The sequence below is a fragment of the Arachis ipaensis genome, chromosome B09, assembly GCF_000816755.2.
Source record: "Arachis ipaensis cultivar K30076 chromosome B09, Araip1.1, whole genome shotgun sequence".
NCBI lineage: Eukaryota > Viridiplantae > Streptophyta > Magnoliopsida > Fabales > Fabaceae > Arachis > Arachis ipaensis.
Window position 1 is genome coordinate 140,341,379 of NC_029793.2, and position 15,118 is coordinate 140,356,496.

The window sequence follows — 15,118 nt, forward strand, 5'->3', positions numbered from 1 at the left end:
CTAAAAAAGTATTAAATTTCAACACATAAATTTAAATTATTTTAAAAAAAAATTATAGTCAAAGAGTGTTAAAATAATATAGTTTTAAATGATATAAATTGATATTTTTTTAGTAATTTTGTCTAAACGTAATTTTAAATGATATAATCTAAATAACATTCATTTTATTATAATCTATTTTAATATAAAAATATCAAATATAAATCACGTTAACACCAATTCACTTTTTATCAAAATCAAGTTTATAAAATTAATTTTATACAAAAACTTTTTTTACAAACTCTAATCCAAACACAGCAAAACACACTAAAAAACAGTTTTTTAGGTAGATTAAATTTCGATGCAAAAGAATTATTAAACTCTTCTTAGCATTTATCAATAATAAATGAATATATTTGATATATGGCATAAGAGACGCCATATTTACATGTCGAAAAAACTGATGCCATGATTAATAAGTAATTAGGTTTGGATCCCCACATTATGTAGAATTAAGATATATATAAATTAGTATAAAATCGCCTCTAACTAAATATGGAGAGACTATGCCATTTGAATTATAATTAGTTAGCATGTAAGTTAAAAATTTAATTTATAGGATTATAAGAAAAATTATAAAAATATTCAATTTAAACAATACTAATATTATAATTAAATAATATTAAAAATATAAATGGTTGAATGGAATATATATATATATATAGAGAGAGAGAGAGAGAGAGAGTTAATAGTCAAAATCATACCTAAAAGATATTTCAATCTCCATTTTGGTCTTTAAAAGATAAAATTAATCGAAATCGTTTCCAAAAGATACACGACTTGGTCACGTTAGTCCTTCCGTCAGTTGGATGATGACGTGTCACAAGATGATTGGTTGACGTGTCACTTGACATGTAAAAAAATTATTTATAATCAAAATAGTCCTTAAAAGTTCAGACGTAAGTCATTTTCATCCCTAAAATTTTAAAAATTAATCAAATTAGGAATTAAATTAAAAATTTTATTAAAAAGGACGATTTTAATACGAAAAAAACACGTTAAGGACGATTTTAAATCAAAATATACATCGGAGACGGGTTCGATTCCGACCCTCAACGTGAGGGACCAAAACAATACTTATCCCTATAAAAAATAATAAATAAAATGTGATTTGACTGATAATTAAGTTTCAACAAAACTTAAAACAAGGTTAAGTAATTAGGGATATATATTAACCGAGTGAGTATCCGTCAGGCAGTATTGATTTTGCATGTATGCTTGCTCTCTAGATATTATCTTGTACTTGTACTTATCAAGGAAATGCAGTTACCTCGTAAAAAAAAAAAAAAAGAATTAGTTGTAATTATTTTCCCTCTTTACATAGAAAAAAGAAGAATTAAATCATTCATATATGTGTTGTGACTTTCACGGTTCACTACAAGAAGAAAGGTTTGTCGGCATATTTTTTTTGTTACGTTTTTAAAACGTGCCCAAAAATGGTTAATGGCCACGAATGTAAGGGTGGCTACTGATTTATGATTTGATTATGCTTTTTTTGCCATGCTAAAGAAATTGGCACTTTTTTTAAGAGTGGTCACTGATCTGAAATTTGGCCACGCTTTTTTTTGTCACGCTTGAAAAGTGTGGTCATAGAGAGAAACCAGCACACTTAAAAAGTGTGGCTAGTTTGTCTTCCAATAGTCACCTTTTTAAAGCGTGTCCATATGCTGTGTTTATTTTGGCACCCTACAAAAGCGTGCCAATAAAGTTTTCTCCCCCAAAATTTAATTTCCATATTTATTTTGGCACCCTGCAAAATCGTACCAATAGAGGTCCCCCAAAATTTTAATTTCCCACCCCTTTTTTTCCACACTTAACTTTTTTTTTAAGTTAACTTTTAACCTAGCAGAAGTGATAACAGCGCTCATACATACACTTCACTTTTATTTCCAAATTCACTTTAACCCTAGCTAGAAGCCGTCGCACCCAACGGCACTGTTCATCACTGCTGATTGCAATGACCGTCGCACCACTCAGCTCGCCTTCATCTAACCCTCACACCCATCCCTCTCTCTGTCGCACCCTAGTTGTTTCTCAACAGTCTCTCGCACCATCAACGCTGCTCCATCCATGCACCCTCGTTGGATTCGGAACCTCCATCGGCGAGGAGAAAAGGAAGAGGAAAACCTTAGAGGAGAAGCCCTTCGCCAATTCCGCAATCGAAGCTTCGGAGAAAATTACTATGGTGTGTGGTTTGTACTTTGTTAATTGTAATGAAATTATATATATGTTGGGATATCTATGATTAGTAGTTCAATCATGGTTAATCATAGAACCTAAAATGATGTTTCCTTCAATGTGAGACTTGTTGACTGTAGTTGATAGTCTGTGTTTTTTATTACAGATAACTGGAGCGTGAAGGCCATCTGCAGAAAGACCACCGGCACTGGCAGGATGAGGTACCTCCGTCACGTGCCTTGCCGATTGATAAACCCCATTTTTAGGGTTTATCTTGTGCTTAATTGAGTGGATTTTATCCACTATTCTCACACTTATTCATAAAATTCGCATGTTTTACATTTTTCTTCCTAATTTTGTGCTATGATTGAAAACATACTTCGTTGGCCCTAAATTTGCTAACTTTATTTCTCTCTTATCACCATTCGATGCCTTGATATGTGTGTTAAGTGATTTCAGGGTTTATAGGGCAAGAATGGCTTAGAGGATGGAAAGGAAGCATGCAAAAGTGGAAGGAATACAAAAAATTGAAGGAATCGCTAAGCTGTCAACCCTATCCTCTTCGTACTTAATTGACCATAACTTGAGCTACAGAGGTCCGAATGAGGTGGTTCTAGTTGCGTTGGAAAGCTAACATCCGGGGCTTCAAAATGATATGCAATTTGCCATAGTTTCCATGTAGTTAGGTGACACGCAAGCGTGCATCACGCGTACGCGTGACCTTGTGAAAGTTCAATCGACGCGTACGCGTGCTGAACGTATCAGAAATCGCTGGGGGATTTTTGGACTGTTTTTGGCCCAGTTTCAAGCCTGAAAAACACATATTAGAGGCTGCAGGGTGGAGAAATCATTCATTCATTGATTCATACAACATTCATTCACATAATTTTAGGTTTTAGATGTAGTTTTCTAGAGAGAGAGGCTCTCTCCTCTCTCTAGGTTTTAGGGTTCTTAGGTTTAGTTATTCTCAATTTCAGATTTCTATCTTACTTTAATTAGTTTCTCTTCAACTCTTATTTGTTCTAGCTTTCTAGTTTATTTATTTCCTTTGTTGATTACTTTATGTTGCCACTTTAGTTTATGAATTCTCATGTTAGATTTGATTTTTTATTTAATGCAATTTGAGGTATTTCATATTTATTGCTTCTTCTATTATTTGTTAGTCATTGATGTTTGCAATTGGTTGTTTGGATTTAATATTCCTTGCTAGTTCTCTATGTTTTTATGTTGTGCCTTCCAAGTGTTTGATAAAATGCTTGGGAGGATTTTAAGTTAGATTTTTATATTCTTGGCTATGGTTGAGTAATTGGAGACTCTTGAGTTATCAAACTCCTTTGTTGGCTGATAATTGAAATTTGCTAGTTGATTTGGATCCCTCTAAAGCTAGTCTTTCCTTAGGAGTTGACTAGGACTTGAGGAATCAAATTGATTCATCCACTTGACTTTTCTCCATAGTTAGAGGTTAACTAAGTGGGAGCAATGGACAATTGATGTCACAATTGATAAGGATAGCTAGGATAGGACTTCTAATTCTCATACCTTGCCAAGAGCTTTATTAGCTATTAGTTTAATTCTTGCAATTTACTTTTCTTGTTCCTTATTCAAAACCTTAAAAAGATACAATCTCATAACCAATTATAAGTACACTTCCCTCCAATTCTTTGAGAGACGACCCGAGGTTTAAATATTTCGGTTTATTTTATTGGGTTTGCTTAGTGACAACCAAATTTTTGTATGAAAGGATTCTTTGTTGGTTTAGAAACTATACTAGTAATGAGAATTTATTGTGAAATTCTTTACTAGCAAAAATCCGTTCGTCATCGATTCAAGAGCGGCTTCAGAGAAGGTACCTCCACGATCTATTTTCAGATCTTCAGTAGTTGTGTTTTTTGTCAATCATCATTTCGTTAATGCGATCTTGTTTCTGTTTAACTAGGTACTGAAGCTGCACCAAGGAAGAAGGGAGCAGTTGCATTTGGAGAGACTGTACATAGGAATCGTCATCATCTTGGTCAAGCTCTTCTGGAAGAAACCAGAGCAGTGTTACAAGTATGAACCCATCCAGGATGATCTTGAACTTGGAAGCTCCAATTTCCCTGTGGTTCTCATCTAGATTCCAATGTTCAATGAGAAAGAGGTCTTCTTAATTTGCTTGCATTTGCTTATCTCTAGTCTCTATTTTCCTCTGTCTCCTCTTTATTTTTGTGAAATTTGGTTAGTTTTTTTGAGTTCTTTTTCTGTGTGTATATATAGGTATACAAGGTGTCAATTGGTGCAGCTTGTAATCTTTCGTGGCATGCTGATTGGCAATTTGTGCTCTTGGAGCAGCTGCCCGCTGGTAGTTCTGCCCCCTTGCGCAGCTTACGTGGTTTAGAAATTTAATTGGGTTAGTTAAATCCTAAAAACTAGAAACTCAAAATCCTAGGCTAAATTGATTGGGCTAGTTACTAGCTCTAGCTGTTGAATTTGCTAGTGTGGGTTATTGTTAGTGTTATTGTTGATTGCTTGTTTCCATTTTGTGGTTTAGAGTCTGAAATCAAAGGGTATTCGGTTCCCTGGCCGTGACAACGAGAGCTTGGCGCCTATTTTCACTCCTCCGCGTTCGGTGTCTGAGGCTGAACTTGATCTTCCACACCAGACTCAGCATGATGATATTCCTGTGCAGAGTTTTACTCCTGAACAAACTAAAGAAGCTTTTGATGTTGCTAGAAACAGCGTTGAGCTTTTTTCTACTGTGTTGTCTTCTTATACACAACAAGATGTCTTGCAGGTAGATTTTATATATTTAGTTTGGTGTAATATTTGTTAGTATATATAGAAATATGCGTGATCGTGGAAGCATATGTGCGCACAGCAGGGTCCAAATTAATTAAAGGTTCTACTATGGAATTGAAGAAAAAGTAGTAGCGTTGGTTTTCTCTTAACTTTTTCTCATTGATTTCATTTGTAAAAAGCGAACCTCTTCTTATGAAAAGCATGTATATGGGGTATACATACTACATTTTCTTTTATGTACTATTTATTCATATCAAGCTTAGTTTGAACTATATACCTTTTTTGCTTTTGCTTTTTTTAATATCTTAACATATGATCCATTAAAATAACTATTTTTGTCATGGAGCTCTACAAGATCATGAATGAGCATAAGAATCCTAAAGTTCTTAGTGATGGACATTTGTGGATAGTTTCAGTTGATGATTTTGGTGTATCACATATAAAGCTTAAGGTGTGTTTTCTGAATTTACATGCTTTTGTTTAAATATGCTAGTATTTTATTGTATTATTGTCTTATGGATACTCTTCGAGTCTTGGTTCTAGTTTGTATGTTCTGATGCAATCCTATTTTGCAGGAGTTAATTGATTTTCCGAAAGAAACTGGGCTGCAGTCAAGTGCAGCTGTCACTAGAAATGCTTCAATTAAGCTTTTGGGTGTTCTGCATAGATTTATTGGTCCAGGTTACTACATTAACTTTTGAATGTCCTTCCCTTATTATTTATTTGTTACAAGGTTCTAAAATTTTCCCTGTGCAGATATTAAAGGTTCCCTACTAATGTTAAGTTTGCATTGCTCAGTGCTCTTAATACCGAGTATGAGAAGAATCCATGAGGTATACTGTTCATGGTGTATTTTCTATTAAATCTTTTTTGTTTCTTAATTTTTCAATTGTCCAATTTTTTTTTCATTTGTTTGCTTCAGGGAGCATCTGCAGCTCCCAAGAGATCAGTCTTGATTGGAAGGTTTGATTGACAATATCTTTCAAATAATTTGATGTTGCTGGCTTGCTTTAACTATTTATTATAACTGAAATGAATGATGTTATTATGATGTTTCATGACATTCTTCTGTGATTTCCTTTTAGGTTCATCTAGAGTCAGTTGAAGCTGTAAATAAAATACTGGAAGAGGCAACATACAAAGCTGCTTTAACTTTGCTGATGGTTTTTGGTGTTGGACCAACAGTTTTTGGCAAGTATGTTTTTTTCAAGTCCAAAATTTTCTTGATTTCTGTATAATCTATGTAGTTTCATTCCCAAATAAGTGTCTTCAAATGTTAACACTTGTATGTTGATTCAATCCAGTGTGTCTAATGTCTATAAACTTGTGAGGGAAAAAAAATGGAAGTGTGTTACGTGCCTTCACTGCCTTGGCTATGGTTCGAGTTCAAGCAAGAGTAAGGGCTTGTAGAATCCAGTAAATTCATGAGATGAAGCAACAAGAAGCTACAATGAAGAGGGAGAGATTGATATTTTTTATCCCAATGTATTTTATAACCACTTTGGTTATAAGAGATTGATATAGCTAATTTGGTTTGAATTTTATTAATGTAATACTAATTTTCATTAATTAATTTTTTAAATGATATTCACAGATTTTTGTCAATGTTTTTCATTATTTTTGGAGTGCATTAGAGTATGTGTAAAAGCACATGCCAATTTTTTTTTTTAATTTGATAGGGATATAGCCACGCTTTCAAAGCATGGCAATAGGTTCATGTTTCTCCGACTATTGGCATGTTTTAAAAGCGTAGTCATATCTTTCACTTTTCGGTACGCTTTTAAAGCGTGCCGATAGGTTAATACATATGGCCACGCTTTTAAGCGTGGCAAGAGTTGAAAGCGTGACAAAAAAGAAAGCGTGCCGATAGATCCACAAAAGCGTGGCAATAGAGCAACCGGCACGCTCGCGGATGTGACCCTTTCAAAAGCGTGCCGATAGTTCAAAAAGCATGCCGAAAAGCTGTCAGCACCCTTTTTAGCACTTTTCGACACACTTTAAAAATATGGCAGAAAGCTTATTTTCTTGTAGTAGTTTAACCAGAATATAAAAAAGAAGATAATGTCATCATTTCGGAATTGAGATGGTATTAATTAACTGCCTTTGTTTTAAATAGGAAAAAAAATAAAAAATTAATATATTTATTAGGTTTTACTATTTAAAGAGAAATATATTTATGAATACATTTGTGAATTGTGACATTATATTATTACTCTATTTTAAAAATATTCATCAACAAAATGAAATCCCAACGAGTAATGAAACAGTAACGATATTTAATTTTATCTATTCAACTTGACCAAAAAAAATTCCTTCATGCACCTTTCTTTCTAGGTTATATTTAATTAAGGATCCCGCTAGGGAGACAATGAACTATTTGTACAATGTGTACAATGGATTATTGAGTTATAAAATGAACATCTTTCATACTATCTAGAATAACCATCCGAGTACTAGGGATAATAAACATCTTTCAAAAAGATTAAATTAATTTTGGGTTCACCAAGGATTGAACTCTTGACCTTTTGGATCTAGCGTTCTAACACTATATCATGATACCATTCATCCCAAAAACTTCAGCTGATGGAAAAATGTAACATTAATGATTATATCTCTAATACTCCATAAACCTCCATTGTACACATTGTACAAGTATTCCATTGGCTTCTCATACTTTCCCTCTAATTAATTGTCTTCATTCTTTAAGTAGAAAAAGAAAAATCAATTTCGCGGAATGTTATGACTTTTGACTAGAATAATAATAAGAAGAAAAGATAACAGTACCATTATGATAAAATTGATATTAATTGCTCGTCGGTAGAAATAGAAAACTAGTAATACAGAATTATAAATATTTTTTAGAAAAGGGGAAAGATTTTAAAGTTTCTAGCGATATAATTTATTAAAAATTACACTTAAAGATAATAACTCTTTTGATATTTTACAATTGCCCACTATAAAATATGAGAATCAAACCCTGCTTGCTGCAGTGATGAGCCCCCACCTCTTCTTCCACCCACTTCCTCTATCTTCTTCATCAAACGATGAATTTTCGTTTTTTCTTCTATCCCTTTTCGTCTGCCTTCTTCCTCTTCGCGATGTCTCTCCGCTTCTTCCTCCGCCTATTATTCTCTGTCTTCTTCCACATCACGATGAACCTCCTTTTCTTCTTTTACCCACTTTCTATCTACCTTTTTCCTCCTCGCGATGTCCCTATGCTTCTTCTTCTACCCACTGTCATCTGCCTTCTTTCACAACGACTTCATGACCTACTTTTTTAAGTCATGGCTCAAACTCTGTTGCTCGTGTGTTATTTTTCTTCTCAAATTTCTCAAACCTTTTTAGAGTTTTGGTCAAAAGAGGTTAACATTTAATGGAGCCTCCAGTTGGGAACAAGTTTCGTATCGGTCGAAAAATTCGTGGTAGATCCTTTGGAGAGATCTATCTCGGTGAGTTTTTTTCTTTTTAGGATTTTTCAGATTAATTATTTTAATAATTTTTGTGTGGGTACCAATATTCAGACAAATGAAGAGGTTGCGAGTAAGTTTGTGAATACTCTGATCTACCTGTGTTAATTTTAAAAAAGAAATAGTAATAATCAGGAGGGGCAGCTGCGGTGGCAAAGGAGAACAGAAGAGTGGTGGAGGAATTGGTGAATAAGGCCACTCTTTAAAAGCAGAGACACATGATCAAGAGTCTGCTGCTAGGTTCAAGAAACGCAAACAGGTACTTACTCCTTTTTTCAATTTTTTTTTAATAAAGTTTCTTTTGTTACATATTTTGATTTGATGTTTGAAAAATGAAGATTCTTATGTGGTAAGTGAGGTTTACTATTATTGGAAATCTCATATTGGGAGGCTATAATTGTTGAATTGGAAGGAACAGGAACTGAATTAAAGTTGAGAGTTTTCAATCTTATCTCTATAACTTTAAATTACTTATTGCAGCTTCTTGAGTTCGTCATTTTAGTATCCAGTTATCAAAATTGGTACAGAAGATCAATCTTTTATTGACTCTGTTACGGGGATGTGAAAATTGGTGGTTGGATTTAGATCTAATTGATTATTGAATACCCGCACGGGTATTCAATAATCAATTAGATCTAAATCTAACCACCAATTTTTACATCACCGTAACAGAGTCAATAAAAGATTGATCTTTTATACCAATTTTGACAATTGGATACTAGAATGACGAACTCAAGAAGTAGCAACAAGTAATTTAAAGTTATAGAGATAAGATTGAAAAATCTCAACTTTAATTCAATTCTTGTTCCTTCCAACTCAACAATTATAGCCCCCAATAGTGAGATTCCCAGCAATAGTAAACCTCACTTGCCACATAAGAATCTCCATTTTTCAAACATCAAATCAAAATATATAACAAAAGAAACTTTATTAAAAAAATTGAAAAAGAGGTAAGTACCTGTTTGCGTTCCCTGGACCTAGCAGCAGACTCTTGATCATGTGGCTCTACTTCTGAAGAGTGGCCTTGTCCACTGGTTCCTCCACCGCCCTTCTCTTCTCCGTTGTCACTGCAGCTGTCCCTCCTGATTATTACTATTTCTTTTTCAAAATTAACACAGGTAGATCAGAGTACTCACAAGCTTAATCGCAACCTCTTCATTTGTCTGAATATTGGTACCCACACAAAAATTATTAAAATAAATTAATCTGAAAAATCCTAAAAGGAGAAAGCTCATCGGGATAGATCTCTTCAAAGGATCCGCCACAGATTTTTCGACCGATACAGAACTTGTTCCCAACTGGAGGCTCCATTAAAGGTCAACCTCTTTTGATCAAAACCTTAAAAAAAATTGGAAAATTTGAGAAGAAAAACAACACACAAGCAACATAATTTGAGCCCTGACTTGAAGAAGTAGGTCATGGAGTCGTTGTGGAAGAAGACAGAAGACAATGGGTAGAAGAAGAAGCATAGGGACATTGCGAAGAGGAAGAAGGTAGACGAAAAATGAGTAGAAGAAAAAACAAAGGTTCATCGTTTGACGAAAAAGACATAACGCTGCAGCAAGCAGAATTTGATTCTCACATTTTATAGTGGACAATTGTAAAATCTCAAAAAAGTTATTATCTTTAAGTGTAATTTTTAATAAATTAATAATAATTTAAATAGATCATTTGTCAATCTAATTTAACGCTTTAAATTTAATGATGTATCAGATAAATTCAAAAGAATTAGGCTGATTTTAGACAGACATATTAACAAATACTCGTAAGATATATATTTAGATATTCGTTAGCAAAATTTATAGTTCTTTATTACTACTTTAAGTGCAAAACTTAATTTTTATAAAATAACTTAAAAGAAGGCAGGTGTCTAGTTATATTTGTTACTATCAAAAAACACATTGATATTAACTAACATTATGAAAATCAAGTTAGTTATCAAACTATTTTATTTACTGCTTCACCAGATTTTTATAAAATATGTAAATATATCAATTTTTTTTTTAAAGATATTAGATATGGCACGCAAAATACAGTATATATAAAGAATATATCTTATGAGCATATTTTTCTTATGTGAGAAGTAGGGGAGCACAGACCCGGCCCGGCTCGAAAGTTCGGTCTGGTCCCGAACACTTTAGGGGCTAATTTGGTATGATTTCATCGGGTTTAGGGTCGGATAAGGGTCTCAAAAATAGACCCGGTCAATATTTCGGGCTGGGTCCGGGCCATAGCTCGGGTCACCCGAAGTCGGCCCGGTGGCCCGGTCATCATACACAATTAATATTTTGTGTTATTAGTGATGGCTCATGACTATTCTTATGTGGAATTTAAGTATTGTAAACCTTAATATTTTGTGTTATTAGTCATTATAAGACTATAAGTTAATGTTTTATGTTTAGAATGCATAAGACTTTAGACTAATGCATAATATTGTGTTATTTGTATTGATTTAAATATTTGGTATTATTAGACAATATTAGTATTGATTGTGGTTTTGCTTTAGTATTGATTGTGGTTATGCTTTAATTTTAAAGAAGGGTTAGTTCTTGTTATATTTTTTAAGTGAATTTTACCATGTTAAATAATGGTTGGAGTCTTGGAAATTTGGATATTTTTACATACTAGCTTACAAGAAGGTATCAACGTAATGTAATGTTAACGACCCGGTTTTCACCCGGTATAATTGTGGCCTGAAAGTGTATTGGTTTTATCGGGTCTAGGGTCGGGTTCAGGTCTAATAAATAGACTCGGTGTATATTTCGGGTCGGGTCTGGATCACATCAAATTCAGTTTCACCCTATCCATGTGCACCCTAGTGAGAAGTGAGAATACGAATCACAACCATTAAATTACAATAAACCGTTGATATTAAACTAAATTTATCAACTAAATTGTGCCCTATTATTAAACTAATTTACCCTAAATTTTTACATTGTTGTTATACCTCTGGATCTCCTTGTATTCGTTCCTCTTTAATTGAGACCCCCTGTCTCTAATTTGTCCATTTGGAATCTACATGTTCTTTTTTTTTCTTTCAATGTTTTTTTTTTTTTATCTCTAAACACAACACCACAAAAATCTATAAAGGATGCAATTAATTTTTTTTTAAACTAATGCCTAATTAAAAATTGCGCACGCCATTCCTCATTTATTATTATAATTCAAAGTGGGTCCTTATAATTGAGACTTAAGCTATGATTCTATCATTATTTATTTCTCTTTTTAATTTTGATGTGATCAAATTACAGAATTCATCTCACATATAAATTTGTGGTGTTATTCAAAGATAAAAAAAGACAAAGGAAGAAAAAGAGAGAAACAGGTATATTCGATTATATGTCAAGTAAAAATATATAAAAATTAGCTCATAATGAACAACAATAAATTAATAGAGAATTCGAATACACAATTTTTTTAATAAACAATAAATGATTTAAAATCACTAAAAAATAACTCAACATTCTTTTTTTATGCTTGCAAAATATGTACCTAAAATAATATTATGATAATTTTAATACCTCAAGATGTAAATATGGAATAAAAATGTATTATCAATTAGCACTTAGAATTTTTAATTTTTTTAATTGATAATAATAAATTTTAATAAATTTGACTAAGAGATTTAGAAATTATCTTATTATAAGCTTTTAAAAACTTTTCTATATATACCACATTCATCATACAGTTATCTTTCAAGTGTCCATAATTTTGTAACATTGGCAGACCATCTTTATTCTTGATAATGCAACGTATAATTGACCACTTATTTGGTTTATAATTGTTTGTGGACTTGGTTGTAAGAAGTAGTAATTATGAAATTGATAGTTGTAGTAGACTCAAAAGCTCTTCTGTAAATAATTACTAAGGGATCCCAAATAAAAAAGCACCCAGATACTTAGTTAGGTGCATAGCACAATACAATAAAATATATAGAAATTTTTAAACTGGAGAATAATTATGTATTCGGTTGTTTGGTGATTACGTATATGTTTGAGTAACTAGGTTGTAAATTGATTTCATAGTGTGCACATTATTTTTTTCTATTTTTTAAATGAAAGCAAAAATTAATAGATATAAATAGTAATATGTATGAAAAAGATAAAAGATTTTGCAAAAAAAATAATTGTTACAAAAAAATCTCACTGTAAAATATTAAAAATTTACATATTGCAATCATGAAGATCAACCATAATATACTAGCCATTTTTTTCTGTTTTTTATCATGATATAAGTTCTTTTTTTTTTTCGATCAAGAGTCCAATAACATCTTTTTGAAAAAAATGAATTAAATGTACCAAATTAAAAATAAATGAATGAATAATATAAGAAATTACATAAGAAATTACAGCTTTCTACCTATATAAATTAAAGAGAATTTACTAATTTAATTTATATTAAACGATAAAAATAGCAGTATATTCCCTTTAAAAAAGGTCACAATACAATTTCACACATTTTAATAAATAAACTGTTAAAATTTTTGCTATTGATAAAATGATGCTATTATACAATTTTTTGGCAAAAATTAAATTAAAAGAAAAATAATTTTGTGTGCGTTAATATCTACTTACTACATACCAAATAAATGGAATCGTTCATTTATTTGTTTCAATATAGCAACATGAGCAAGAAAATTGAAATGATTATAAAGAATTTTATGATCATCGACCGTATTTATTATACGCGACTCCTTTTTAAAAGTTATTCTGCACACATGTGTAGTAAGAAGATATATTCCACTTGATTCCTTAATCACAAAATTTAAGAAGACATAGACCTTTCTTTCGATTAATTCATTTTCAAACATCTTTGATAAAAAAAATTTTATTGAACAATAAATTTTATCACATTGCAAAACAAATTAAAATAAAAGCTATTAACACTTATAAAACTATTACATTGCACTGTTTTTGACTCGAATAAAGATTTACTTATCAAAAAATATTTATAACCCTAGCATCATTTGAAAGAATTATAAAAATTTATTCATAATGGATAAAAGAGAAATTAATTTTATTTGTCATTTTCATGAATTTATTTTATAGATAAGATCAAATTAATTTGTTGTTCCAAATGCACCTTATAAAGTTGGTCAACAATTTATCACACTCTCCAATTTTCTTTTATTTTTGTAACTTTTTTATGTATAGTTTTAGATTTTTAGGTCAACGTATTTATATTTGTTTTAATTTTGGTTTTAACATTTTTATGTTACAATTCATTTATTAGTATCTTTTAATAGTTTGAAGAATAAATATTTTTTAAACAAATGTATGATCCATATAATATAGAATATATATATTTTTTGGAATGGAATTTACCCCATTGGCCTGAACAATAAAAGCATTAACATTGTATACTCAGTATGAAAATCCATTTCCTTTTCTGAATATAGAAGTTTAAAACACTATTTAGTAATGCAATTATTTCGAAGATATGAAAGGTTGAGGTCGTAGTTACCCAACTTGTCACTTATTACATATAACAGATGTATGTCACACATTTTGCATTTAAAACTTTAAATGCTTTTAAATTTTAAAATGATTTATAGATGTTTATACTTTATACATGTGTATACCTTCAACGTAAAACGTATATTATATATAGTAACAATTTTGTTTATTTTGATGTAAGGATATAATTTAAGGGAGAATCTTATTTATATTCTGTCAATTGATAAATATTCCTTGATTTTTTTAATAATATATACAAATGTTTCTATTTGAACAAATTCATTAGTATATATTCAATAGATTACCTGCATAAGTATGGTACAAAATCATATTACATTCATATCTGTTTTTAAAATTCTTTATGTCGAAGGTGCGCGGACTAGGAAGGTTACCACGTATTTATTTCGCAAGCGGGAGGGACATGATAGTCATTTTTGGAAAATATCGAGGGACAACAAAGCAAAAGAGAGAAAAACTGAAAAAGTCAGAAAAGGAATGGGTTTTGCATGGGGACATGTTCAATACCGACAAAATGAAGTGGGCATTATTGTACATTCACAATCTACCATTTCCCGAAAAAACCCACATACGTGGCAGCCTTTACGGTTTCCCAGGAAATAAAGCTGTTAAAGCAACGGCTCTACCTTTCACAAGGTCCACAATCTACACCCGTAATACCCGTCCGACTTAAAAGATGGCCATTTTTATGGTATTGGAAAGCGGAACTAATTAATACAAGAAAAGATGGCGTAAAAAGAGGAAGGAACATGCACAAAAAGATAGATAGATATATGTATTTGTCTCACATACTTAACGAAAATTTATTCATGTGAGATAAAAAAAATAATATTATTAAATAGGATTATACTAGATAATTAATAATTTTTTTTAATTGTAATATTCTAGTAATTTAGGTAAATAGTGGTTATAACTATATTTTTTTAATTTCTAAATTATTATTGACTATGTAGAGTATTTCTTTAATGTCCTAAATCATTAGAACATTACAAATTTTTATAGTACTCATAACATCTTTTAAGCCATTTTTTTAAATTATTTTGTATAGAATAAAATATTTTTTTTGGTATAATTTAAATAAATTTATTAAAAAAATTTATAAAAAAATATTCATGAGCTATTAAAAATGGGCAAAAGAGTATTGTATGAAATTCGAATTGATAGCTCATTAATATTTTAAAAAAG

At 31.3% G+C, this 15,118-nt stretch overlaps 1 protein-coding gene across 3 annotated transcripts; it reads left to right on the plus strand.

Annotated features, from left to right (window-relative positions):
• On the plus strand, nt 4,088–6,583 carry LOC107616842. 3 transcript variants are annotated; one of them, XM_016318754.2, is made up of 9 exons: nt 4,088–4,354; nt 4,471–4,555; nt 4,745–4,987; nt 5,339–5,443; nt 5,568–5,673; nt 5,749–5,825; nt 5,915–5,955; nt 6,078–6,187; nt 6,297–6,583. In XM_016318754.2, the coding sequence occupies exons 1-8, from the start codon at nt 4,269–4,271 to the stop codon at nt 6,085–6,087; spliced, it is 753 nt and encodes a 250-aa protein (XP_016174240.2). In that variant the 5' UTR covers nt 4,088–4,268; the 3' UTR covers nt 6,088–6,187; nt 6,297–6,583. The 3 variants fall into 3 exon arrangements, with proteins under 3 accessions (XP_016174240.2, XP_020966520.1, XP_020966521.1); XM_021110861.1 differs by having other exon boundaries at nt 5,348–5,443; XM_021110862.1 differs by lacking the exon at nt 5,339–5,443.

Bases quoted from the DNA above. Each gene is read 5' to 3' on its own strand.
- LOC107616842 (XM_016318754.2), top strand. From the start codon at position 4,269: ATGAACCCATCCAGGATGATCTTGAACTTGGAAGCTCCAATTTCCCTG. The intron at 4,355-4,470 runs GTCTTCTTAATT...GTGTATATATAG, and splicing joins CAATGTTCAATGAGAAAGAG to GTATACAAGGTGTCAATTGG. The intron at 4,556-4,744 runs GTAGTTCTGCCC...TTTGTGGTTTAG, and splicing joins CTTGGAGCAGCTGCCCGCTG to AGTCTGAAATCAAAGGGTAT.